Source organism: Pristis pectinata, chromosome 30 (assembly GCF_009764475.1).
Source record: "Pristis pectinata isolate sPriPec2 chromosome 30, sPriPec2.1.pri, whole genome shotgun sequence".
NCBI classification, from domain to species: domain Eukaryota; kingdom Metazoa; phylum Chordata; class Chondrichthyes; order Rhinopristiformes; family Pristidae; genus Pristis; species Pristis pectinata.
In genome coordinates, this window is record NC_067434.1 from 26,050,162 (window position 1) to 26,076,900 (window position 26,739).

The following is a 26,739-nucleotide window of genomic DNA, read 5'->3' on the forward strand; positions in this document are numbered from 1 at the left end:
TGGTATACACAGTGAGACTTTAGGTTGTACACACAGTGAGACTGTAGATGGGGTGGTACACACAGAGAGACTGCAGGTGGGGGTGGTACACACAGAGAGACTGTAGGTGGGGTGGTACACACAGTGAGACTGTAGGTGGTACATACAGAGAGACTGTAGGTGGGGGTGGTAGTGAGCCTGTAGGTGGGGTGATGGTACACACAGTGAGATTGTAGGTGGGGTGGTATACACAGTGAGACTGTAGGTGGGTTGGTACACACAGAGAGACTGTAGGTGGGTTGGTAGGCACTGTGGAGAACCAAAGGTACTTTGTATAGGGTGTCCTGCTCTGTCTGGGACGCTGGGTGTGGCTCGGACGGTGGTCGCGTGTGTAGCAGGCGGCTGGGGGCGTTGGGCTGCAGTGGACCGGTCAGTGGTGTCCCGGGGAGGGCACAGGTCTCACGGGCAGTTGTTGGCTGCGGATGCCGGAGTCAGATTGCCAGTCTGATACCAAGTCTCGGGACCCAGCAAAGTCCCCACAGCTAATCTCCCTTCTCAAAATGTTTATGAAATGAACGCGCTTCGACCAATTTACCCCTGGTTTACTGCAATGTAAAATACACAGATAATTGAGGACTGATACCCCTGGAAGCTACGGGACCATCTGTCCCGCGACGTCGCGGAGCTGCCGGTGCTGGGGTCCGCTCTCGCCTCTCTGACACACCAACAGGTAGCTGGTACACCCCGACTCTGGGCAGTAATTAACGCTGACAGGCATCTCCTTGGCAACCCCTCCCTCCCTCCCTCCCTCCCTCCCTCCCTCCCTCTCGCAGTCTCCTTCTCTCATTCAACCTCTCTTCCCGGAGTCGAGCAGGTCTCCAGCTCCTCGCCGTCTCCCGCTGGTGAGTGCCGGGTTTTCGGGGCTGTGGGGCTGGCGCCTGAGCTCCCGCACATCGCCGCTGCCGCCTGCGCTTCGGGGTTGGGTGGGGGGTGGTGAGCGGTCGCAGCTGCCCGCGGCTGATCGGGATGGTCTGATGGATGCTCAGCACGGTCTCGCCGCCGGCAGCAGCGGTGGGCGGCGGGCGGTGGCTGGGAGCGGGCGTCGCGGTGAGTGCGGGCGGGGGTCTCGGAGCCGGTGCACGGTCGCCGGGAGGGGAGGGGCGGCCTCCGCCCGTGCGGATGCGGAGACAATGGGGCCGGGGGGGCGAAGCTGCCTGCCGACCCGCAGCACCTGGGAGGGGAGAGAGCCAGCACTCCCCCCACCCCCTCCCTGGCGCGGCTCCCGGCGACCCCCCGATCACCCCCTCCCCACCCAGCCCCTGGCCCAGACCCCCACCTGTGGACACAGGGCTGGCTGTGCCCGGGGAGCTGCCTCCACACTCGGTGCCAGCGGTGGGCTCGCAGCGTGAATGGTCTTAAACCCGGGCGGGACGGGGAGAGAGAGACGGGACCCTCCCAGCAATGGGCCCCGGGGTCTGCTCCCTGAACTCGGCTCTCTGCCTCGGGCACGGCTGCTGCTCACGTTTGACCATCTCCTCCTGCCGAACAATGAGCCGCCGCCCGTTCATTGTGCTGAAGAACTTTAACGTCCGTCCGATCCGCCGCGCCGGTTGGGGCGGTGCGGTGTGCGGAGTGGAGCCCGCTGTAGGTGCGGGCTGTCTCCGAGGGCCCGGAGCTGGACAGGGGGGGACGAGTGAGGACTCTCCACTCAGGGGCTGCCGGATGTTGGAAGTTGGTTTGGACCAAGGTGGACACAGATGATGATGAGGTCTGGGGGCTAAACCCGGCGTCACAGCCTCCGGGATTGGATATTAGGGAAATCGATGGTGCAGGAGGGTGGGTCTGGTGTGATCTGCCGCGTTCTCACTGAACGGCAGAACAGACGTGACGGGCCGAATGGCCCCCTGGTCCTATGTGTTGTGTTGGCGGGCGTTGGGCTGATTTTTGAGGGGGAGTTCGTTCATCACCGCTGCTCGGTTGGGTTGATGAGACGTCTCACGGTGTGCGGCCAAGTGTTCCAGGGTTAGAGCGTCGCCTGGACGCCAGAGGGGTCGGGCGGCCGTGCACAACGGGCAATGAGATGGGGTACGTACTAAAGGGCTTGTGACAGTCTGTGTGTGGCAGGACTGAGGCTTGATGTCCATGGACTGGGAGCACAGGACTGAGGCTTGATGTCCATAGACTCGGAGCAGTTCACCTCCTGAAGATTCCGTCATTTGTTTTCATGCTAAAAATAACTATCTCAACTTAGAACTTTTTCAAATGTTCTCATCTCATCAGTAGTTGGTGTCACCAGTTGGCCAGCGACCCAGGGGGCTGATGGTGTGACTTTGGACGGCTGTATTTGAGGAGGAAGAACAGGCAGTGAGCGCTGACGGCGGAACAGGCATTGCACTGAGCTCACAGCCTGGCCTTCGGGCAGGGGTCAGTGGCTGTGATAACTCCCCCCACACGAGGTGTAGCAGAGTCAATTATTCCACTCTGAATTTAAAGGAGACCATCTCATCCTCGTCTCCCACCCTCCACTACAAATGATGCCAGCTTCACCTCTGCAACACCGTCTGGCTCTATCTGTCTCACAGCTCTGCTTAAACCCGTACCCTCAGTGGGATCCTTCCTCACGACCAACACCTCCCAGACTGGTCACCCATACTTCACCCTCTGGACACTTGAGCCTATTCAAACCCCTGCTGACGGTGCCCTGACCTGCCCATGTTCTGCCTCACATCAATCCTGTGATTCCAACCTACAGAACTTCCTGGGATTGCCAGTGTCCAAGATATAAAATCCCCCTAATGTTCACCCCAACCCCTACAGGTCAAACCCTCCCTGTCTTGTAACCTCCTGCCCCACATCTTTGTGACCTTGTTACCTTGGTTCTTGCTCTGAATTATCCCTTCACCTCACTGTTGCAGATGTGTCTCAGTGGGATTCAGCCATAACTCTGGATCGTTCTCCCTGAACTTTGCACCTCTCTGCTCCTTTAAACCCCCTCCCTCCCCACCCCCATTAGAATATACCCATTTGATTAAGCTTTCAGTTATCCCCTTCCTTGCTTCTGTGCTAGTTTTTGTCTGCTTACCCTGCTGTCAATCTCCTTGGGATGTTTTCCTGTTAAAGGTGCAATACGACTGCAAGTTGTTTCAACTGCCTCAGATGACTTAGTGTCGCACGAGGCACTGGGCAGTGCTTTACCAAGCACCAGAGGAGCTCAGTGCCTGTAGATGCCGAGATGATTCTCATCATCCAACATACAATTTTCAGTCTGGAATTCCCATCCTCACATTATTTATCAATAACCAGACTTCTGTCAATGCCAAAAGTCCTGCCCTGGTTGGTTACAAGTTGCACTCACTGACCTGGAGTCACAACAACCAAAATGGAGCAGCACCTTGAGCACAGCTCTTATTTCCCCCCCCCCCCCAGAAAATACATGGCACAGGCAGCCCGTGAAAGGCAAAATATGCACAATCTTTGATAGCAATAGAAGGCTAGAACCTTGAATGACAGAATGTAATGTTGCAATATTCCTGCCGCAAGCAATGTTCCACCATTCTGGGATGTAACAGAAGGAGGCTTGATCATAAGAAAACAAAACAGAACAGCCATTTGTATTTATATTATTATGATAAGGAATGTTCCAAGGTGCCTAACAATAGATATACGGAAGAAAATGTGGAAGTATTGGGACTGGAGACTGCAGGTTTGATCAGAGAGTTGTGCTTTGAATGGGGGGGGGGGGGAAGGATTGTAAAATCCAAACATTGTCTTATTAAGAGTTAATGTGGTTGATTGAACACAAAAGTGAGGTTGAACTGCACATCTGTCCACTGATTACAGAGTAATATCACAAGGAATTTAACTTTGGATTATAGCAGGATGCACAGAAATGATACTTGAGTTTACTATTGCTATTTGCAAAGAAAACATTGCTGAAAGGTTCAGAGGTACCAGTCAGGATTATAGATGTCAGGATTATTATGATAATGACTTTAAGATCTTGCAATGTGAAGGTTGCGGATGGATGTCATTGTGGTGATTGAAAATTAACTAGATGCAGAGTAACAAAAGGACTGGGTATCATATAATACCCTGTTGAGAAGGTCACCCATCCTCTCCAGTGTACTCGAAGAACTTGTTTCTCATTAGTGTCTCTAGCCTGCATAAATTGGTGAGACAATATTCACCCCTTTGTTGCTTGAAGCTAAAGCTTCATAGCCATAAACTGCTATTGTCAGATCAAACAGAAACTAATTAGATGAATGTATAAGGCAATGGAATTTTAAGAATCTCATGGTGTGGGGATTTGTCATGCTTGGACTTCAGGCTTTGCATGGTAAATGCTTTCCATTCAACATTTTCAGCTTATTGCTTTTTTTCCTGAAGATCATCTAGTACAAACTTCCTTGTGCATCGCACAAATATCAAAACTGCTTTGCTGCTGAGTGTCATCGTGCTGTGGTATAATTATTTTAAGGGAATTATTTTAAAGTGCAGTATTATGTGACAGTTCTACCAAGCCAACCAACCTTCCCTGATTTTGATTCTGTTTTGGAGCCTGACCCTAGCCCTAAATTCCACATTGTGAGCTCTTAAAGTCATTATCATAATAATCCTGGCTTTTATAATCCTGACTGGTACCTCAGAACCTTTCAGCAGTGTTTTTCTCCATGGAATAAGATGTGACTTTGCTGCAGTCGGGGTAGGAACTCTTGTCAAGATTTAGTGTTAGGATAAAGATTTACCTCTTCTGTAAGCAGAAGGTTGCTGTACTGACAGATGATTTGTTCACACGACTTCCGCCACTTCATGACAATCATTTTCAGGCAAAATTACCTTCGCAAAAGTAAAAATCTAATTGCCTTTTGATTCAGTTCATTTATTTAAAATATATTTCCATTCCATTGCATTAATTTTGAAAGATGGGTGAGGTCTTGTGTTTCAGAATGGAATTGGGTAATGGTAGCAGTGGTTATGTTACTCGTAGATAGATTAATGATCATGAGTTCACAAGAATGATCCTGGGAATAAAAGGCTTAACGTACAAGGAGTGTTTGATGTTGTTGGGCCTGTAGTCAATGGAGTTCAGAAGGATGAGGGGGGATCTCATTGAAACCTACCGGATACTGAAAGGCCTGGATAGAGTGGATGTGGAGAGGATATCTCCATTAGTCGGAGAATCTAAGACCTGAGGGCACAGAATAAAGGGACGTCCCTTTAGAACTGAGATGAGGAGGAGTTTCTTTAGCCAGGGGGTGGTGAATCTGTGGAATTCATTGCCACAGAGGGCTGCAGAGGCCAAGTCATTTGGTGTATTTAAGACAGAGATTGATAGGTTCTTGATTGGTAAGGGGGTTAAGGGTTACAGGGAGATGCAGAGGAATGGAATTGAAAAAATCAGCCATGACTGAATGGAGGAGCAGTCTCAATGGGCTGAATGGCCTTATTCTGCTTCAAATCTAATGGTCCTATATGGTGATTTTCACAATCTTCAGATATCCCAACGTGCTTCATAGCTAATGGAATGCTTATTGAAGTGTAATCACATTGGGGAAAAAATATAATGTTAATTTTGGAAAGCATCGGACAGTGAACAACTGTGTACAGGATGGTATGACTAGTAGTGTAGCGGTTAGCGTAAAGCTTTACAGCGCCAGCGACCCAGGTTCAATTCCGGCCGCTGCCTGTAAAGAGCTTGTACGTTCTCCCCGTGTCTGCGTGGGTTTCCTCCGGGTGTTCCGGTTTCCTCCCACATTCCAAAGACGTACAGGTTAGGAAGTTGTGGGCATGCTATGTTGGCGCCGGAAGTGTGGCGACACTTGCAGGCTGCCCCCAGAACACTCTACGCAAAAGATGCATTTCACTGTGTGTTTCAATGTACATGTGACTAAGAAAGAGATCTTATCTTATCTGATGCTCATTCACACAGTGGGTTATTCATCCCAGAAGAAGCGGCCTCCGTGCTCAGACCTCCATTAGCTCCTACCAGACCGCTGTGGTCACTGAGCTACGGTCACCAGTAGAGGCCGGGAACTGGGAGAGCAACTGCTCACTGCTTTGATTCATCTCTTGGCAACTGCCTTTGAAGAACCGTCATAGAATGTGGGCAATCTAGTTCCTCAGGAAGTAGGGTATCAGGGTATGGGATCACTTTTGAGGTGCCTTCTACATGATGTAGGGGATCAGACAAAGCAAAGAAAGTCACTTAGACCCACACACAGCTCAGCAAAAAATACCCTTCACAGAAACCGCCAAGCCTCCTGCGGATTGGATGTAGATCATCGATAGACATGGGCAATGGAGACTTGTTAGTTCACCACTGTGGGCATGACTGGCGTTTATTGCCCTTCCCTCAATGCCCTTGAGTAGGTAGTTAGCCGCAGAGAGCTGTTAAAGGAAAAGTCTGGAATCACACAAAGGCCACACCAGGTAAGTATGGCAGGTTTCTTTCACTTCTGTGAGAATCCTGTAGTTTCACAATCACCATTACTGAAACCAGTATTCTGATTCTAGATGCAGTTAAAAGTTGAATTTAAACCACCCAGTTGCCTCTGGATACTAATCCAGTAATAACTGATACCAGGCCCCTACTTAGAGCATGGAGTTAATTCAGTGCCCATGTTAACTATGTGTTCAATCTGCGAGACAGAATTGTCACCAAGGTTGTGTGATGTGAGATTGGCAGGAATACTGGTGTGAATGGCTGTGTGCATTGCTCCTCCAGTGCCTCTGCCAGCCTGACACCTAAATTACAGTGGGAGAGCTGCCACAGCTTCCCCTGCAGTGCTTTGGTTTGATGTGAAGACAAAAATAAAAGCTGGAATGGTGAGAAGCAGTGCTCGTTTGGAACTAGGAGTTTCTCTGCAATACAAAGAGCAGGATGACAATGTTGAGGCATAAATGTTCTTGGGACAGAGTTAATGTGGACAGAGTTTGCATGAGCAGTTTCCATTGTTCGTGTGGCTTTATGGTACATGAAGGTGGCAAAATGTGAGACCAGAGAGTTGGGTTTTATAGTCAGGAAAGAAACACACACGTAAGACAGCAACTCCGTTACAGTCAAATTCCAGTATCAGTATTTGGCATCATCTTACCTTTTTGTTTCTAAATTAAATTTTAAATTAAATTAAGTTTTATTCACAGCGTGGTAACAGGCCCTTCCGGCCCAATGAGTCCGCGCCGCCCATTTTAAACCCAATTAACCTACCCATACGTTTTTGCAATGTGGGAGGAAACCAGAGCACCCGGAGGAAACCCACGCAGCCACGGGAGAACGTACAAACTCCTTACAGACAGTGACGGTAAAAGTCCCATTGAACTAGATAATGTGTGAAGGTTAAGATGAGCTGTTTGTGATAATGTGCTGAGTTTATAACATCTGCTGCCACATACAGTTGAGCTTTTCACACTTGTGCTTTATTGTTCAGATCAGGAGTCACTTGGTTAAGCTGGAAGGAAGGGTATAAGCCACGTGGAATAAGAACCCACACTTAGAAAGTGGAAACACAAGAGGCTGCAGATGCTGAAATCTGGATCAAAGAGCAAACAGCTAGAAGAATTCAATGGGTCAAACACACTGCTGGAGGTAAAGGGATGATGGACATTTTGGGTCCTGATGCAGGGTCTTGACCTGAAACATCAACCACATCCCTTTGCCTCCACAGATGCTTCCTGACCCACTAAGTTCTTCCAGCAGTTATAAAGCACCTTCATCCTAAGGCAGGGCATGTCATTTTCAGTGAGGGGTACAGCTGTGGAGCTGTGTGGGGAGGGTGTGAGACAAGGCTGTGGAAGAAGAATGACTCTGAGGGTGCAGAGGGTAGGAAAGCTATGAGGAACGGGTGATGGATGAAGACCCTTCCTGCAGCATAAAGAAACGACAAAGCAGGGAAGTTCTGAGTAGTGAAGAGCTTTTCTTTACCTTTCCATCATGAAATCAGCAGGAAAGAGTGTTTTTCTGTACAATATGTTGCAAAACTTTAAAGTGCTCTTTAGAAAGAAACCATTTTCAATGGACACAACATGTGGGGGAGATCTTCCTGCTGACTGGATATTAAACAGACTTGGTTATCCAATGATATGTAAATGGCTGAGTTTATTGTTGCTAAGCTTCTGGTGTTGGAACTGGTGTGGCAGTTGTAACTGGTCACATCTTGGCCACAGGACTAGTTGGGAAACCCTCCCTGGGTCCTTTTAATATTTTGTCAGGTGTAGCTTCTTCTCTGATCTAACGGTGCCAATGTCTGCAAAATCACTTTTTCACGACGTCAGTTCTCCATGGCATCCTTCAACTTGAGCAGTAGCAGGTTGTTTTAGTGTAGGGGAGGCTACGTTGAGCATCATCACCCCTTCACCCAAGGGCCATGTATGTGAACCATCTGGAGTCAAGAATACCTTTAGCTGAAGTCGTCTAGCTCAAATAACCTTGGGATTGAATCCAGACTTTCCCGTTTTCTAAGACAAGACCTGACAGAACACTTGCACATGGAACCACTGAAGGAGTAGCATTGCTACATTTCCTTAAACAACAGAGGAAGGCCATTCAGCCCATCGAGTCTGTGCTGGCTCTCAGAGCACACCCATCAGTTCATTCCCCCACCTATCTCTCAGTAACCCGCCTTCACTAGGGAAATGTACAGCACATTTTGGGATGTGGGAGGAAACTGGAGCATCCGGGGTAAAACTGCAGGGAGGACATGCAAACTCCACACAGACGGCACCGGAAGTCAGGACTGAACCCAGGTCACTGGAGCTGTGAGGCAGCAGCACTACCTGCTGCACTGTTTTGCTGCCTCCAAGTTGTTAATGGATGTTACGAGAATGTCATGGGGTATGAATTGCTTGATTCAGGAACATAACAACAGAGGCTAAATAATCTTCAGGAGCTGCCATGTTCCAGCCACGCATCAGAATCTACTAATTACCGACAGACAATCTATTCAGAAAACAATTTATTCCAATAGGAACTTTGAATTTTTTTAATTCATCAGGATCAAGATGACGTGGCAGACAAATTCTGTTTTATTTCTTTCTAATGATCTTCTTGCCCACACCCAAGCAACACTTCCACCAGTGGGAAATTTCCATTCCTTCAACAACCACAATTTATGGCTTGTTGAAAAAGATTTCTCACAAAGGCCAGTTGTTGCCCTGAGTGAGTGTGGTGCGGCGTATGGTTGGCGAGTTGTGGTGGTACGAACCCTGATTTTCCATCCTTTAAACTGATGGAAAATGGGCTTTGAGGTTTGTGAACTCAGCACAAAGAGCCAGAGGAAGGTGCCCATGATCAACAGTTGGTGATGAACAATTGGTTTCCATTCAGAACTAAATGAAATTTTGCCAAAATTAAAGGGAGCATTAACACCATGGAACCTCATATCCAGAGCGAGATAATCTGTGTTTACTTCTGTTTGACTCTGATGATAAATACTTCCAACACATCCCAATGTGAATAAATGTGACCTAAACACAACACATGACTCAAGATCTGACTGTCAGTGAGCTCTCCTTAGATCATGAAATCTGAAGGGAAGGTGTGCGTGTGCTATTTGTAGTGAATTGTAAATGAATTTCTTACGAAGGCATTCATGCCTTTAGTAGTAATGCACTCAGCTGATTGGGTATCAAGCAGAATATCTCAGTGTTACTGAAATGAATGCCTTATTGATGCTGGGCTGATGTCATGCTGGATGGAAGCAGATACGATCAGCATCTGTTTCCCACATCATTCAGCCCATAGTCTATTCTTTATGAGAATGTGAGAGGACAGGTAATGTGGTCTTGAAATGTGTCCCCTTCGGACGACGGCTGCTGCAGAACAACTGCCCAAGGCATAATGCACTACTGAAAGAACAGTAGACATGGAAGAGACCTTCTGTTCATGTGCTGGTCTGTTCTGGAGCATGCAAAGGCAGCTCAAATGTCTGGCAGCAAGACCTAGCCAGAGGAGCCCTATGTGCAGAGGGCTGGCAGACAGCGGGTTTTGGGCTGTGGATGGGAGCTTGAGCACTGAATGGGGTCATGGATTAGGGCCTGATGGGGGGATCTGATTGGTGATAAGTCTATCGGGTGACGGGGTATTGTCCTGGGGGATTGTCAGTTTGGTGCAGTGGTGGAGGTCAGAACCATGGGGGGTGAGCCCCAAGGAGAGTTGGAAGGTAACTGGATAATTACAAATACAAATTCGCCAATGACACCACTGTTGTTGGACAAATCACAGGTGGTGATGAGTCAGCGTACAGGAGCGAGACAGGGCACCTGCTTGAGTGGTGCTGCAACAACAACCTCTCACTCAACGTCAGTAAAACTAAAGAGCTGATTGTTGACTTCAGGAAGGGGAAGGAGGGCAAACATGTGCCAGTCTACATTGGGGGATTGATGGTGGAGAGAGTCAGCAGCTTTAAATTACTGGGTATTAACATATCAGATGACCTGTCCTGGGTCCTGCACACAGATGCAATCACAAGGAGGGCATGCCAGCGTCTTTACTTTCTTAGGTGGTTAAGGAGGTTCAGCTTGTCACCAAACACTAACAAACTTCTACAGATGTGCTGTTGAAAGTATCCTGACTGGTTGCACTATGGTCTGGTATGGCAACTCAAATGCACAGGAATGCAAGAAGCTGCAGAGAGTAGTGGACTCAGCCCATGAGCACGTCCCTCCCACTATCGATAGGTGCTGCCTCAAGAAGGCAACATCCATCATCAAAGATCCCCACCATCTAGGCCATGGCATCTTCTCACAGCTACCATCAGGCAGGAGGTACAGAAGCCTGAAGTCCCACACCACCAGGTTCAAGGACAGCTACTTCCCTTCAACTATTCGGTTCTTGAACCAACTGGCAAAACCCTAATCACTACAGTTTAGCAATGCTATGACCACTTTGACCACTTTGCACTAAAACGGACCTTTTTTTAATGTTCTGATTGTGTTCTTTCTTGTAAATATTGTATATAATTTATGTTTTTCTTGTGAATGCTGCTTATCTGATGCTATGTGCCTGTGATGCTGCTGCAAGTAAATTTTTCATTGCACCTGTGCACACATGTACGTGTGCACATGACAATAAACTCAACTTTGACTTTGACTTTAATTGAACAGCTTCTCAGCTAACTCTGTTTCAGTCTCCCCAGATATTGCCTGACCTGCTGAGTATCTGTAGGCTCCTCAGTTTTTGCATTACTGGCCACCCACCTACGTTAGTATTTCCAGAACTGGGCTGGCGTGGGTTCTGCTCAGAGAAGCCTTTCCTAAGCCCATGCAGCAGCACGACGGGAAGGTCGCTGTTCTGAGAATGGTCTACAACAGACATGCTCAAAAGTACATACCCCAATTTACATTGACAACGTCGCAGTGGAGCTTTGCACAGGAAGTGACATCATTCTATGCACATTGAACACTCACATCATTGGTGGAGGTATGATTCACTGCAGATGTGCTGGGTGCATTTCTCAAGTGGGACATTCAACCTGAAATGGTGGCAGTCTTGTTCCATTCCAGAAATAACTGATTTATGTCCCAAAATGGAAATTCACCAGTGCTGTGTGACTGAATTTCTGGCCCTGTGAATCTTTTCTGCATCCCTGCCGTTTAGTGGCATGTTCAGTCAAACTTGGGTGTTACTATTGGCTGATGTTACAGTGAGGCAGCAGTAGGCTAACCTTCTGCTTTCTCCTTGATAAAAGTGTTTGTTTACTGGTTCCCTGACTGTAATCAGATTAACGATTGTGGGTTAAACAAACAAGGCTCTGAATTCATCAGCTAAACCGTCAGAACTGAAGGCAGGGCAGCTGCAGAGCACAACCACGGGAGGGGGATGGACATAAGCAGTGTGGTCAATAGTAGACCCTTCAAACAACACAATAATAAGGTCTGACCAGAAAGGGAATCCTGGCAGTAAGAAAAGCCTCCGATCAAAACACTGAATATAAACATAAGATAGTAAGATGCCAAACAATATTTTCCCATAATACAAACGACAGGGCACACTATCCATGTTAATCCAGATAAATGCACTGGTGGAACAGACAGGGCTAACTAGATTAACCCAGAGGGATGTAATTATTCCCAAGCAGGAGAGAGAAACATAAACCTTATGAAATGCTAAATACCTTTGAGAGTGAGTCAGTATATGCTGTGGTTGGTAGGAAATGGCAAAAATCCAAAGGCAGGTGCTAGAAATCTGAAATAAAAACAAAGTGTTGGAAATACTCATCAGGTCAGGCAGCATCTGTGGAGAGAGAAACAGGGTTAACATTTCAAATTGATATTGCCTGACGGGCCAAGTATTTCTCTTCGTACTTCAGGTGGAATTAACAGTTCAGGTGTTTGGTAGAAAGGGCATGAGTGGTTGCAAAGTCCCTGTCATCAACAACTGGAAACCTGTTGTAAAACACGGATGAGGAATTGGCTGATGGGTTGGGAGAGAAACAGGTGTTTGTCCAGGGAAAAGGAAGTGAATGGAGAAGGGGGCATGTGGAGGAGGTGGGGCTGAGTGTGCCCAGGCACTAACCAGACTTTTTAATATTCATTCAAGGGGTGTGGGCTTCATAGGTTGAGCCAGTGTTTAATCACCCGTCCCTAACTGCCCTTCAGAAGGTGGTAATGAGCTGCCTTCTTGAACTGCTGCCGTCCTTGAGGTGTGGGTGTACCCACAGTGCTGTTAGGGAGGGAGTTCCAGGATTTTGACCCAGCGACCGTGATATATTTCCGAGTCAGGATGGGGTGTGGCTCAGAGGGCAACTTCCAGTGGGTGGTGTTCCCCGTGCTTTTGGTGCCCTTGTCCTTCTAGCTGGTAGAGGTGGTGGGTTTGGAAGGACTCTGAGGAGTCTCGGTGAGTTGTTGCAGTGCATTGTGTAGATGTACAAACTGCTGCCACTGTGTATGGGTGGTGGAGTGAGTGGATGGGTGTGGATGGGGATGCCAATCCAATCCAATTCTCCACTTGCCTGGAAGCTGCACTCAGACGGGCTGCTTCATCCTGTACGGTGTCAAGCTCCTTGAGTGTTGTTGAAGCTGCACTCATCCAGACAAGTGCAGAGTTGGATCTGATGGAGCAGCTATAAACCCGAGGGGTTACACTTTCCAGGGATGATTCAGGGAAAGCAGGAATTGGACTCTTGGGGTGGGAATGATGGACCTTGGAATGTTCACAGTGGGAAGGAGGTAACCAACAGGTGGTACAGAGACACAACAGACAGCACACAGTTGAGGTGTTGCAGACCGAGCCACAATGACCGGCCGCGCTGTGGTTGCTGAATCTGCAGGTGTCCATAGCGTTCACTGCCGTCCAGCACCAGGTCTGACTCACACCGGAGGTTTGGAGAGGGAGGAAACCGGCATGTCTGCTGGTGCTCAATACAGCTGTGACTCCTCTCTGAGATCAGTGGGCTTCCCCCGGGACCAGGCACATCCTGTGTCTCCACCTCAGTCTGTCTGTGTGACCTGGGCCTGACCCTTCACCCTCTGCAGTGGAGGAGACTGTGGGCTTTGCACAATTACACAGGAGCTCCTCGTTAACGGGGGGGGGGGAAGATTCAAACTGCCAGAGGAGCTCAGTGGGTCAACTGTCCATCTCCCCCCACAGATGCTGTTCGACCCACTGAGTTCCTCCAGCAGTTTGTGTGTTGCCCCAGCAGAAGGTGGATTGTTGGTGCCAGGGGTATGCTCAGACCTGGGTGGTGTGGGGCTGGAGGTGTGGGGACCGAGCTTGGTGTTGGTGGGAAGGTCCCACACTGGCTGTTTGGATGAACTGTTGAAACACAATGTGACCCGAAGGTTCAGAGGAACTGTCACAGACTGTTTCAGGAAGACTTCAGGCAGTTGGAGCTCTGTGGCCTGTGGTTATACTGGGACGGAGTGTAGGAGACCGGGTGTATGGGACAGGGTGTAGGGGATGGTGCGTATGGGACTGGGTGTGTGGGACCGGAGTGTGTGGGATGGGGTGTGTGGGACGGGGTGTATGGGACGGGGGTGTAGGGGACCAGGTACATGGGACAGGGGTGTGTGGGACAGGGGTGTGTGGGACCAGCGACCAGGTGTATGGGACGGGGTGTATGGGACGGGGTGTATGGGACCAGCGACCAGGTGTATGGGACGGGGTGTATGGGACGGGGTGTATGGGACTGGGTGTATGGGATGGGGTGTATGGGACCAGCGACCAGGTGTATGGGACGGGGTGTATGGGACGGGGTGTATGGGACTGGGTGTATGGGACTGGGTGTGTGGGACGGGGTGTGTGGGACGGGGTGTGTGGGACTGGGTGTGTGGGACGGGGTGTATGGGACGGGGTGTGTGGGACGGGGTGTGTGGGACTGGGTGTATGGGACTGGGTGTATGGGACGGGGTGTGTGGGACGGGGTGTGTGGGACGGGGGTGTGTGGGACGGGGGTGTAGGGGACCAGGTATATGGGACGGGGTGTGTGGGACTGGGTGTGTGGGACGGGGTGTATGGGACGGGGTGTATGGGACGGGGTGTGTGGGTCGGGGTGTGTGGGACGGGGTGTGTGGGACGGGGTGTGTGGGACAGGGGTGTATGGGACGGGGGTGTATGGGACCAGGTGTAGGGATTGGGGTGTAGGTGACCATTGTTGCTGCTGCAGTCTCTGCCAGAACCCAGGGCAGGGCAGGGCAGGAGAGGAGATAAAGTTACCCTCATCCCTCTCCCAACACCACGCTCCCCCCAGCCTGTGATTGAAGATCAGAGCCGTATAGAGAAGGAATGTGAAAATTTAAAAACCTGCAGATGCTGGAAATCTAAAATAGAAACAGAATCTGCTGGAAACACTTAGCAGGTCAGGCAGCATCTGTGGGAAGAGAAACAGAGCTAAGGTTTCAGGTCGAAGACCCTCGTTCAGAGCTGGGAAGGAGATAAGAGAAGCTTCTCTGGTTGCTTTCAACACCATTTATTTCCTTCTCCCCTCTGTGGGAGGAGGACGTGCCCCCACCTGACCTGCCAGACCTGTCCTCCTGCTCTGCGTTTCATAGCTCCCGTCAGTCCTGATGCAGGGTTTTCGACCTGAAACATTGACAATTCCTCTCCCGCCCACCACAGATGCTGCTCGACCCACTGCATTCCTCCAGCAGATTGTTTGTTGTTCCGGATTCCAGCATCTGTGGTCTCTGTGTGTCCTCCATTCCCTTGTCTCTGCCCTCACCCTCTAGCTGCTCGCAGTCACTCACTGACCAGATAACCTTGTTTACAGCTTATCCCCATGGTCACCCCGGTTTTACCCCATCAGCGACATCCCCCTCCCCCCTTCCCTGTCATCTAACGAGCTTCTTCCCTGTTCTGACGATGGATCTCTGACCTGAAACCTTAGCTCTGTTTCTCTCCCCACAGATGCTGCCTGACCTACTGAGTACTTTCAGAATTTTCTGTTTTTAGTATAGAAGGAATGTTTCAACTCACTGCTCAGGTCCAACAAGTGATCAGTAGAAATGCATCATGAAGTAATGAAGTGACTTGCTTTAGAATTCAAAGGACACTCACCTGAAGAAGGGAAACGTGTTTATACAACACCTTGTGATGTTCCAAACTGCCCACAGATGATTAAATACTTTTGGATGCATGGCGATAGTTCTAATGTGGGAAACCAGAGCAGTTTGTGCACAGCAAGCTCCCACCAACAACACTGTGATAACCATCTGCTTCTGCTGGCATTAATGGAGGGGTTGTTGTCAGCAGAATGCTGCAGGAAACTCCCCTGCTCTTCTAAACAGTGCCAGCCACCTTTTGCATCAGTCCTTCCCCCTCCCCCAACAGAGGGAGCCTCGACATCTGAGAGGCATTTGGACGGGCACGTGAACAGGCAGGAATGAAGGGATATAGACCATGTGCAGGCAGATGTGCAGTTTAAATTAGCATCATGGTCAGCACAGACATGGTGAGCTGAAGGTATTGGTATTGGTTTATTATTGTCACTTGTACCGAGGTACAGTGAAATACTTGTCTCGCATACCGATCGTACAGGTCAATTCATTACACAGTGCAGTTACATTGGGTTAGTACAGAGTGCATTGATGTAGTACAGGTAAAAACAATAACAGTACAGAGTAAAGTGTCACAGCTACAGAGAAAGTGCAGTGCAATAAGGTGCAAGGTCACAACAAAGTAGATCATGAGGTCAGACTCCATCTCATCCTATAAGGGAATCGTTCAATAGTCTTATCACAGTGGTATTGGTATTGGTTTATTATTGTCACTTGTACCAAGGTACAATGAAAAGCTTGTCTTACAAACCGATCGTACAGGTCAATTCATTACACAGTGCAGTTACATTGAGTTAGTACAGAGTGCATTGATGTAGTACAAAGTGTCACAGTTACAGAGAAAGTGCAGTGCAATAAGGTGCAAGGTCACAACAAGGCAGATCATGAGGTCGTAGTCCAACTCATTGTATAAGGGAACTGTTCAATTGTCTTATCACAGTGGGGTAGAAGCTGTCCTTAAGTCTGGTGGTACGTGCCCTCAGCCTCCTGTATCTTCTACCCGATGGAAGAGGAGAGAAGAGAGAATGTCCTGGGTGTGTGGGGTCTTTGATTATGCTGACTGCTACACCAAGACAACGAGAGGTAAAGACAGAGTCCAAGGAGGGGAGACTGGTGTCCGTGATGTGCTGGGCTGTGTCCACAACTCTCTGCAGTCTTTTGCGGTCTTGGGCAGAGCAGTTGCCGTACCAAGTCGTGATGCATCCAGATAGGATGTTTTCTATCGTGCCTGTTCTTGTGCTGTACTGTTCTATGTTCTATGTTAAGGTGTCATCTGAAAGTCAGATCTGACAGAGAAGCACTCCCTTCGCACCGCACCAGTGTGTCAGCTGAGAGTTTTGTGCTCAAGTCTTTGGAGTCAGGACCACAACATCCTGCCTCAGAATGATGCCAACTGAGCTGTGGCTAAAGCAGTCAGTGCCAAGCATGTTTGCCTTTAAGTGAAACGGTGTGCATTTAAGTAAATTCATCCACTTGCATTTTTCACTTAGATTTGTCTGTGAATTAAAACATGTTGATGTCAATTTGGTAAAGTTGTCATCTGACTGCTTATTTACACTGAAGTAAACATTGACAGAGTGAAGAACTGGGGAGATAATGTCAGGTTTTGAGAACTCTCTCAAACTTGCCAGTCATTTAGAAGCTGGTTTTACTGGTCCTGAAGTAAAGTCACAAATATCAGCAGGTGGGACACCTGTGGAAGGAGATTTGCAGCACTAACTGCCAGAGTTTGTACCATGTGAACTGACCCAAACCACCTTCAGTGATTAACAATTACCCCCTGCGTAGAACTGGGAATACATCCTTTAACTGCTAATTCAGAGCTACATTAAAATAATGGAAGTATCTATCAGAGAAAGCTCCTGGTTAACTCTCTCCCTCTTTTACAGGTGGGGTTAATCATTCCAATCAGACATGGTGAAGCCTGGATGCAATTTCTCTGAGAAGGCAGAGAAAGAACAGGGTGTGGAAGATGGCTTTGATAACATCCCCTTGATAACTCCACTGGATGTAAATCAGCTTCAACAGCCGCTCCCCGAGAAGGTACATTGTAAAACAATCCTGTGCGTCTGGGTCAAACGAAGGGAGGTCACGCCACAGACAGGCAGCTCATGTGGGCACTACTGGCTGAAAATGTACATGTGCACATGAATTAAATAATTAGGACTGAGATTGCATTAATTTCCGTTGATATGGTTTTAGAAAGAATTAAAAAAGGCACGGATTAAAAGCTCCCTTCTGTGGAGGCTCCAGCCCCACATCAGCTCCCTGCCCGAGCCTTTCTATCAAGTGAGCCGCCTTGGGGAAATTTTTTTCCCCCAGGGAGCAAGCAGGTAATGAAAGGTAAGTGTCCACAGACATTCCCACAGCACACAGGGGCAGAACTGAGGGCAAACCATTTGACAGAATGAGATCAAAGAAGGAAGAAAAAGGCAGTAAAAATCATAAAGGCAACCTCCAGCAACTAGGCTTGATTTTTTAAATGCCATCAAATTTGCATTCTGTGCAACCTTGCTGGCTGCCCTTGGCCAGTCTCTCCCAGCTGGCTTCCACACGGTGGTCCCCATGGACTCTGGGCAGTCTCGAGCAAAACTGCAACTGTTTCCCAGCGTTTACAACTTTTGATAGTTTTTGAAAGTTTCTCAATGTTGGAGGAGTTCAGGAAATCTCTGGTTAAGCCACACCCATAGTTTAATTCGCTAACAAAACTTTTTTAGCTATTTCAAGGGTAGGGTTTGTTCTGGTCCAACTCCAGAGTGAAGACAGTTTCACACATGAGGGCCCCGTCAGTGAGGACTGTAGAAAGCACTCACCACCAGCTCAGCAGCAAATAGCGGGTGGCTCACGGCTAGCGGGAAATCAGAGCATCGCCTGTCCTGGCTGCACTTATAGAAGGGCTTTGACAGCCGGTGAAAGCCCATCCCCAGATGCTGCCAAATCTATTGAATGTTTGTGGATGACTTTGCCGTTCACCAATGTTCAGTATCACACCCTGTTAACAAAGAACTAAAATAACCACAAAAAATTACAATTTAAAAGTCAAAGGACTGGAAACAATTAAAAACATTTAAACTCACTTAAATAAATCAAATAAAAATCTTTGCTGACCTTTGCCAAGAACTGATATTTCTCAATCACTTCTATGGGTCTACTGTACTTGTGGCAGATTACTGGAGCTATGAAAATCAACACTGCCAACCTTATGTTCATACCATGCTTACTGATCACTAAAACTCAGTGATCTGTGGTTAAACATTGTGTTTTGTAAATAATTTAGAACAGAGGGAGACATTTTACTTAAAGAAATTTTAAACCAATATCAGCTTTCCAATAGAAGTTCGTGAATAAATAATGATAGGTTATTGATGGACTTCCTCATCTTCTGGACCTCATCAACACAGTTGGCTTCCAAAGGGGCTCCTCCAGTTGTTCTAGCTACAGTGGTTACAGGGTGTGGTGATGTTTTGGTTCTGGTGGGGACTTTCTGGGCTACCAATCCAAAGGCCTGGGCTACCAATCCAAAGGCCTGGGCTAACAATCCAGTTTAGATCCCACCATGGCAGGCAGAGAATTTGATTTTGACTAACTTAATGATGATGACTAATTTAAAAGGAAAAGCAAGCATTGGTAATAGTAACCACGTCGACTGTAAAACCGTGATGACTTAAGGAAGGAAATCAGCCATCCTTGGAGCCTAGACGTGAGTCAGAGTTGCAGCGATGAGGATGGTGCAGAATTACTTTCTCTGGAAGGTGAAATGCTCATATCCACAAAAAAATCACTGGGCACAAAGTAGACTTTTGTTGTCATGTTATTGTGCACAGAATCATTTCAGCTTCCCACATTTGTGAGACTATTTCTCCTCAAATCTTTTTTCACTCCTCCCCCATTCCACAGGGCAGCTCTCTGCCTGCAACTGGACTGCTGGTGCCTTCCTGTTTGCATGTGTCAGTGAGTGAGTGCAGGTCAGTCAGTGGTTGGTTAACCTCAGGAAGCAGCACCATGCAAGTTAAGTTCATTGCTGTTCTGACCATGATGTACCTCTGGAAGTTCAAAACAGTAATGAGGAGGAGTAGCTCAAGAAGGCGGCATCCATCACTAAGGACCCTCACCATCTGGGACATGCCCGCTTCTTGTTACTACCAGCGAGGAGGAGGTACAGGAGCCTGAAGACCCACACTCAATGATTCAGAAACGGCTTCTTCCCCTCCGCCATCAGATTTCTGAATGGTCCATGACCCCATGAACACTACCTCATTATTCCTTTTCTTGCACTATTTATTTATTTTTGTAATTTATAGTAAATTTTATGTCTTTGCACTGTATTGGAATTGGTTTATTATTGTCACTTGTACCGAGGTACAGTGAAAAACTTGTCTTGCATACCGTTCGTACAGATCAATTCATTACACAGTGCACTGAGGTAGTACAGGGTAAAACAATACAGAATGCAGAGTAAAGTGTCACAGTTACAGAGAAAGTGCAGAGCAGCTAGACAATAAGGTGCAAGGTCATAACAAGATAGATTGTGAGGTCAAGAGTTCATCTCATCGTACTAGGGGACTGTTCAACAGTCTTATAACAGCGGGATAGAAGCTGTCCTTGAGCTTGGTGGTACATGCTTTCTAGTGCTGCCACAAAACAACAAATTTCACGTAATGTAATGATAATAAACCTGATTCTGATTCATAGAGCAATACAGCACGGATACAGGCCCTTCAGCCCAACCAGTCTATGCTGACCCAGCTAGTCCCAATTTCCTGCGTTCGGCCCATACCCCTCCAAGCCCCACCCCTCCATGTACCTATCCAAGTGCTTCTTAAATGATACTGCCTCACCCACTTCCTCTGGCAGCTCATTCCACACACTCACCACCCTCAGCGTGAAAAAGTTGCCCCTAAATCTATGTCCCCTTGTTTTGGACTCCCCTACCCTGGGGAAAAGACTGTTGCTGTCCACCTTATCTATGCCTCTCATAATTTTAAACATTTCTATAAGGTCGCTGCCCCATTCTCCTACGCTCCAAGGCCAACCTCTCCCTATAACTCAGGTCCTCGAGTCCTGGCAACATCCTCGTAAATCTTCTCTGCACTCTTTCCAATTTAACCACGTCTTTCCTATAACAGGGTGACCAAACTGTACACAGTGCTCCAAGTGCGGCCTCACCAACGATTTATACAACTCCAACATAATGTCCCAACTCCTGTACTCAGTGCCCTGACTGATGAAGGCCAATGTGCTAAACATCTTTTTCACCACCCGGTCTACCTGCTTTCAAAGAAATACGCACTTGTACTCCCAATTTGAAAAGGAACAGGCCAATGTTTTTGCAGTGTTTACAGCTTCCATCTGCTCTGTTCTGGCTTGAACAGACATTTTGATATGTTTCTAAACGCAATAATGATTTTCGGAAATTATTCAATAACAATTGGTTGAACGATGGGGGAGATTGGCAGAAGGTAACTGAGGCCAACTGCCTGAGATTGTTTGGGCTGACAGGGTTCACTCCCTCCACGTCCCTCCATGGCCTTCCCCTGTACTTTGTATCCCTGGTGTCAGGTTGCAACACAAGAACATTGTCCTCACCTGTTGCACCAATGTGCCATTTCCAGCCCAGTCATATCTATTAATTAGCTACTATAGTTTGCATTTTCAACATTGATAAGAAAAAATGAGGTCTCATATTGCTTGGAAATTAATTTGGATCCCAGAGTACAAATCCACAAATCACCAAATTAGGTGACAAATATCACTGTGGCCCAAAAAGGAACTGAATCACTAGAGTTTGTATTTAGAGGAATAGAGTTGGGAAGTAGAAGTTCTGGTAAAGCAGCACTGGATCTCGGCTGACCACAGTTGACAAGTGCTAATTGTCAGAGTGTGAAAAGGAGGGAGTGAACTAGATCCAATAAAGATTTACAAGACTTACAAAGATTTACAAAGATTTACAAGGGTTATGTGAATGCAAAAGGCTTGATTAGTAAGTTTGCAGATGACGCAAAATTCAGAGGTGGTGTTGATAGTGAAGAAGGTTACTGTAGATTATGGGGGATGTTGATCAGTGAGGGAAGTGGACCAAGGAGTGGCAACTGGATTTCAATACAGATAAGTGTGAGGTGATGCATTTTGGAAAGTGAAACCAGCGTAGGACTTATACTATGAATGGTAGGGGACTAGGGAGTGTAATGGAACAGAGGGAACTAGGAGTACAAGTACATAGTTCATTGAAAGTTGACCTGAAGGGCCTGTATCCATGCTGCATTGCTGTATGACTCTATGATGAAACCAGAACAACAGTTACATCTCTCAGGAATGTATGAGCAGGTTGGGCCTCTGCTCTCCAGAAAGGGGAGAGCTGAGGGTGAGCTAATGGAGACCTTTACACTTGGGAAAGGGTTTGCAGAGCAGACCCAGAGAGCAAGTGGGAAGAGAAGAACTGGGCCCAGTATAGATAATCATAAGTCAAATAGATAATTCAGAAGAAATTTTTTCCAGGTGGTGTCAGAATGTGAAATCTGCTTCACATGGACTTACTTAAGCTGAATGAGCACATGAGAGTAATACACAAAAAATGCTGGAGGAACTCAGCATGTCAGGCAGCATCCATGGAGGGAAATAAACAGTCAACATTTCGGGCCAAGACGCTTCATCAGGACTCCAAAGCACATGAGAGGATTCAGATTCAGATTCAATTAATTCATCGTCATGTACACCCATACACCAATGAAATTCCTCGCTCATATGAAACTCATAGAGTAAACAGTGTGTGTGGTATTAATAAATCCAACAATAAATACAGTGACGGGCGCAAAACAGCAGAACGGTGCCGAGACTGCAGTGCGGTCTGAGGCAGTGCAGGCAGAAACACTGAAGCGACAATAATGGAGTAACCGAGAGAGGGAGAGTTCAGGGTTCGAGAAGGTGGCAGCACCACCGGGAAGGGGGTGTGAGAGAGGTGACTGGATAGGAGTCTGACAGCAGTGGGGGAGAATCTGTTCATGAGTCTCGACATCTGGGCTTTCTGGCTCCTGTATCTTCTCCCAAAAGGTAGGAGAGAGAAAAAGGAATGGCCAGGGTGGCAGGTGTCCTTGATGATGATAGGGTTCGGTGAGGGAAGATGGGAGGAGTCAAGGAGCATAAACCTTGCTGTGATTGGGTCAATGGTCATTTTAGGTGCTGTGACATGTATCGATCTGCCTGACCTTCATTTTCCCACTGATCCCATGGCACCTGTGCCAGTGTTCCTGAACCCCACAACTCCTCAGAGGATAAGGAGAGTCCATAACAATGGGCTAGGGCAATCTCTAAGCATGGGGAAGCTGGAGTCCCCAGCTTGAAACGTTGTACAGACCCACAGTCACAATCAGCAGTAAAGGTCTCTGGTTGTGGGGCTCCCACCTCACTACCTTTATTTGCTTCCTCTTAAGAGTCCCTGCTTAGGACAGAACCTGCCTTCCTCACAGCCCAGCTAACAGCTGGTGATGCCTTTCCAGTAAAGGTGGGGCAGAATGTCACACAGCTGGATCATGGAATCAAATAGAACTACAAGGAAGGAGGCCATTTAGCCTATTACGTACACAGATCAAGCCAGTTTAGATGGAAAAGCTGGAACATTGCTTCATGGAGACAGGAAGACCAAGGGGAACTTGATGGGTCCCATTTCACTTTGCTGCTGCCTCGATCTGATCTCTTTACCTTTCATCCAATGCCCAGGTGGTGGTGAAGACCAGGACTGAGTATCAGATCCAGCAGAAGAAAAAGAGAAACCTGCACATCCCTGGGATTAAGAAGCTGAACATTAACCTTTATGATGAAGTCTCCGAAAAAGTCAAGGTAAGTGGCACTGCTCATTGCTTGTTCACACGTTTGGTACAGTCATTTCTTATTCACTGCCTACTGACCTCTTCATGGGAAATTTGATTTGATTCCTACAGCTCACTGGATTGATCCTCATTACTATGGCGTTCCTTGCCTGCCTCTTAATGCTGGTCATGTACAAGGCATTCTGGTATGATCAGTTAAGCTGCCCTGAAGGTTTTGTATTTAAGGTAAGCTCATTGTCAGTATTTCTTTTATTTCCATACATTGCCATACTGATTAGGGAATGACTGAAATACCATTTGGGAATGTTGTGAGGAAAGAGCATGTTGTCACAGTAAGGTCTTCAGATATTCCATTTGTCTGTGATAACAATGTGCAAACTCTTCCAGCCACACAACTGAAGAGATATGTAATGGGGAGGGAGGAGGGGTGAGTAGGGTGAGTGCTGCTGTTCACCCCAAGGGAGTTTATTCAACTATTGCTGACTGGTCCAGAACAACATGAACATTTTAACAGGATAATCAGAGGACAGGAATCTGTGGAGTGAAAGATTTCATTAACCTCTGTTGGCTGAGTGGTGAACTGTGTCAAGTGTGTTCCTGTGTATATATCTCAGCTCAGTGTTACACCATGCAGCATCGTAGTGTACAGCACCCTGTCTGACAAGTGCTGCCACACCACATCATGCACGCCATGTGGCATTGTATAGGGACTCTAATGCATTAATATTCCACTGTACATTGTCTCTAAATGGTGTAATGTATAATTTCACAGAGTACCAATATAGCAGCATATGGACACTTCCTACAACACTGCGATGTATCTACACACATTATATATATATGTATATTAAAGTGCTTCAAAGCATAGTTCAATGCACTTACCGACATTCAGTACAACTCATTGTGTGCTACAATGTGCACTAAACGACTCTTCAGCATCCTTTACAAAGTACTGTACAATACCATGATGTAATGACACACTGTATACAATATCAACATACCACAGCTCACTGACAATGTACAGATACTCAATGAACTGTTCAATGTACATTGTCCACAGTCTGTGACCTATGCCTGTAGTTACAGCACAGATACAGCACACATACTGCAATACATTCACATTCCACAGTGTTCAGACAGACCAAACTTCCATCCATTACTGGGCATCTTCCTCATTGTAAATCTTGTTAAAATCAATATGGTTGCCATTGTGACAAACTAACTAAATTTGGCTTCCCTACATTTTCTTTATAGGTGAAAATGGATGCTTAGAGATTAATCAGTATTAGTTATAAGGAGAGGTTGGACAAACTTGGACTGTTTTCTCTGGAGTGTCGGAGGCTGATGGAAGTTTATATAATTATGAGAGGCAGAGATAGGGTAGACAACCAGAATCTTTCTCCCAGGGTAGAAATGTTGAATACTGGAGGGCATAGCTTTAAGGTGAGGGAGGAAAGTTTAAAGGAGATGTGCAGTCAAGTTTTTTACACAGAGGCTGGTGGGTGCCTGGAACAGTCTGTCAGGAGTGGTGGTGGAAGCTGATATGACACTGGCATTCAAGAGGTTTTTAGACAGACACATGAATGTATGAAGATGGAGGGATATGGGTCATGTGCAGGCAGAAGGGATTAGTTTAATTTGGCATCGTGTTCAGCATAGACATTGTGGGCTGATTGGCCTGTTCCTGTGTTGTACTGTTCTATGTTCTATGTAATCTCTTCCTGTTGAATCACTATCTTTTCCATTGTGGCCATCTCAGAGGGCTGCTAATTAAGATCACTACAGCTTTTCACATCTTTGTGGCTGGGTAGATAATCTCAGTTTTCTCAAACCCGGATGCTCCATTTTACAGACAGAATGAATCCAAACTGGCTGTTATCACCTTGGCTTAATTCCCCCAGGTCCTGTGTGATTACCTGAAGGACACAAAAGTTCATTTCATTATAGGTCAACAACATTCATTCAGAAACTGAAGGATGACATTTGTTCAGTGACACTCGAAGCAGTAAGTCCTGCTTGAGATAAAACTGATTCAGAGTGAAGGAACCAGTCTTGTTCTGATACCAGCCAATGCAATGGTATTTGACTGTGATGATTTGTTCTTTTAATTAAAATATACCAATTATTTAAAATGTAGCTTGATATACGAATTGATAAATTTCACGTGCCTTTGCTGTTCAAGCCTATGAGGTTGATTTAGAATGGCAGTTCTTGTTAAACCATCACAATCAGAAGGAAGATCCAGGCAAGTCTGAAATATAAACAGATCAGGCAGCACCTGTAGAGGGAGAAATAAAGATTTCAAGTTGGATGAAGGGTCTTTGACCTGAAACATAAGCTCTGCTTCTCTCTCCACAGCTGCTGCCTGACCTGCTGAGTATTCCCAGTAATTTGTATATATTAGTGTATTTATTGATGAAGTTGGAGAGTGTGCCCAAGGCAATGATTGGGTAGAGCAGAGGGGGCAGAGAGTGTGATGCACAACAAATCTCCTTTAAACTTACCCCCTCTCACCTTAAACCTATGCCCTCTAGTATTTGACATTTCCACCCTGGGAAAAAGACACTGATTGTCTACCCTATGTACACCTCTCATAATTTTATAAACTTCGATCAGGCCTCCCCTCAGCCTCTGACGCTCCAGAGAAGACAATTCAAGTTTGCCTAACCTCTCCCGATAGCTCAGATAACATGCTGATCAACCTCTTCTGCACCCTCTCCAAAGCCTCCTTATCCTTCCTGTAGTTTGGAGATCAGCTGCAGCATGGCTTCCCAACGTATATACTCACACCAAGGATTGGTGTTTCTCCAGAAAAATGTAGTGAGTGGAGAATAGATACGAATATTTTATCAGCATAACATCTATCTCAGTGACGTACAGCAACATGGTCACCAAGTTTTATTGACAGGGCAATTATCCAATCACTTCCACTCTGGCTGTGAAGAGTATTGTCACCATGCTCCAGAGTAAAGGCTTCATTCTTCAGGGAAAGTCAATCATCCTTTCACTGGAACATCACAAATGGCATTTCACTGGGAACTGGGCTACTGAACTACACAACAGGAAGGGGTGACAGAACAGGCTGGGCTCCTTTCTGTAGAAAAGAGAAAATTAAATGGTGATCGAGTTAGAATGTTTAAGATTGTGAAGGGATTCAATAGAGTAGAAATGAGAAAAGACAGCTGGAAGAGTCAGGGTCTATAAATATGAGATGGTCACCAATAAATCCACTGAGAACAATATTAAAAGTTCTTTATACAATAAAGGAAAAAAATAACCTGGAGAGCCTTCTGCTGAACTTTTGATGAATTCAGCAGATTTTTTTGCCTGTGATTCCCACACAGGTGAATTCCAAATCGAAAGTCTACTGTCTGCAAGAGGTGATGTGGGAAACCTCGACACCACTGCTCAGGGAGATGGGAAAGTTCTGTCAATGTATCAGTTGTTG

The 26,739-nt window shown here is 46.9% G+C and overlaps 1 protein-coding gene across 3 annotated transcripts in view; it reads left to right on the plus strand.

Moving 5' to 3' along the window:
* The first annotated feature begins 448 nt into the window (after window positions 1–448).
* Window positions 449–26,739, plus strand: part of caly (calcyon neuron-specific vesicular protein) — a 33,729-nt gene continuing 7,438 nt past the window's right edge. The window contains exons 1-4 of one of the 3 annotated variants that reach the window (XM_052041706.1): window positions 449–709; window positions 17,358–17,511; window positions 23,182–23,301; window positions 23,403–23,516. In XM_052041706.1, coding sequence (XP_051897666.1) covers window positions 17,383–17,511; window positions 23,182–23,301; window positions 23,403–23,516 — 363 coding nt within the window. In that variant the 5' untranslated portion in view covers window positions 449–709; window positions 17,358–17,382. Of the gene's footprint in view, window positions 710–802; window positions 882–906; window positions 1,087–17,357; window positions 17,512–23,181; window positions 23,302–23,402; window positions 23,517–26,739 lie in introns of those variants that run through there. The other 2 variants (XM_052041705.1, XM_052041704.1) reach the window with 2 other exon arrangements.